At 40.6% G+C, this 1,854-nt stretch overlaps 1 protein-coding gene across 1 annotated transcript; it reads right to left on the reverse strand.

Moving 5' to 3' along the window:
• Window positions 1-313: 313 nt before the first annotated feature.
• LOC139881808 (uncharacterized) lies at window positions 314-1,056 on the reverse strand. The gene is made up of 3 exons (XM_071866212.1): window positions 997-1,056; window positions 526-594; window positions 314-388 (listed from the first exon to the last, which is right to left on the reverse strand). Exons 1-3 carry the CDS (start codon window positions 1,054-1,056, stop codon window positions 314-316), a joined length of 204 nt encoding a protein of 67 aa, XP_071722313.1.
• Window positions 1,057-1,854: the final 798 nt, after the last annotated feature.

Consider the following 1,854-nt stretch of genomic DNA (forward strand, 5'->3'; position numbering starts at 1 on the left):
AAGACTGAAACCACTCGCATGTTTATCTCCAGAAGATGGGCATATACTCTGATAAAACCTTCATTGATTTAGAATATCATGAGGTGGAATCCCCATGAACATAGTCTTTCCCCATATCAAAGAAGACAAAAAACGAAAAACACAAAGCCCTCCCTAATTAAGCCCTTAAACAAGGACTAAGGAGCATGTAAAGATAATGCTCTTGAAAGGACAAGACCGAAATTCTTTGGAAAAATGCCAAATTCTTATTCTAGATGCAAAATTGGGGGGGAAAAAGAAACAGGAAAAACAAAATCCATTTTCCTTTTTAGCTTCATTTGTTCATGCCTGTTGCATTCTTGACTGCATCTGCAGCACCCTGTGCCTTGGCCATCACCGTCTGACCAGCCTGCAGATGTTAAAGAGAGTCCAAGAAATTATCCTTCAAATAGGGACTAAATCAGCTATTAGAGTAACTACATCGTCAGGGACCGAGATTAAGGCTTGCTCTCTTAGTCGGTGAGAAATCGGTGGAAAAATAATTACCTGTTGCACCGTGTCCTTAGCAGACTGAGCAGCATTAGAGACTGAGTCCATCATTTGGCCTCCCTTTTCCTGATTTACAGATAGATTTAAGCTCAACGTCGGGGTATGACTAATCAAAGAAGACAATCAATTTGCCAGCAAACTCTTCGAAGGTCGTAGGAGTAATGTCCCTCAGCATGTGCATCATGCGTGTCAGGAGATTTCATCAAGCATCAGCGCTGTTTATTCAATGTAGCACAGTTGACGTGCAAAATCAAAATTTATTTTCAAGGAGCAATCTATCTAGCTTGAATGATAACTCTCGATCTGTCTTGGAGAGAACTTATGTTGATGAATAGACACTCCAATTTTCTGAACCTTATGCTTAATTCCCTAATCACATGAATAATTACCTTGCTTAAACAAAGAATCGGTATGTCCGAGGTGATCAAAACTATAGAGGAATGACTGATTAAGCAAAAAAGGCCAGACCTGAGTTTGTCCCTTGGCCGCACCAGCTTGGAAGCTCATGTTGTGAGAATTGTCTGCCATTGTTTCGGATGATTTACCGAGACTGAAACGAGAAATGTTACGATTAGAAATATATTTTTGTGACTCTTTACATTTTGCTTGAGCATTATATAGCTCTTGGATCTAGTCTCAAATCTCGACACGTGTAAATGGCAGTACCAGGTCAAAGAGCCAAGAGCTCGCACCTAGGAGCGCCACATGGCGCCTCGTGCTTGTGATGAGGAAACATGTTTGCCTTTTGACTCGGGCCTGTTGAGGAACCAGAAACTCATGCTTTGGAAGGAGAAAATTTAGTTGAATCTGTGCATTTGTTCAGCTCCTGTCAATACAAATCACTCTGCTTGTAGCCATAATTCGCATTTCGCTATCAATGAAAGCTCTTCATTCCAAAATCTCCACCGCATGGAAAACACAAGCCATGAAAATATCAACATCAAACTTTTGCCCCAAAAATACCTTGAAACGTGTTTATATTATGTTAAGATCTATCGACGTCATAGATAGATATAACAAAATGGACAAACCCTTAATCTAATTAGTGAAGATAATTGACATGCAACTGTCCCTGTGGAGTGACTGCATATTCTATGAAGGTACAATGTTTCGTGAGTTAAAGAGCATCCACAGTATAAGAGGATTACTAGGTTCTCTGATTTGGGTTCATGAATAACGAACATAGTCCAAACCTCAGGAGCCGGGTTTAATATGGCACTAGTGAACGAAATCATCATGTGCCTTCTTTTCAGCAACACGAGGTTATCGCCATGTTTTACTGGTTTTTGCTGGTTCAGCGAGGACGTTGTCCGTTTCTGCTGTGGA

This window comes from Rutidosis leptorrhynchoides, unplaced genomic scaffold (genome assembly GCF_046630445.1).
Source record: "Rutidosis leptorrhynchoides isolate AG116_Rl617_1_P2 unplaced genomic scaffold, CSIRO_AGI_Rlap_v1 contig20, whole genome shotgun sequence".
NCBI lineage: Eukaryota > Viridiplantae > Streptophyta > Magnoliopsida > Asterales > Asteraceae > Rutidosis > Rutidosis leptorrhynchoides.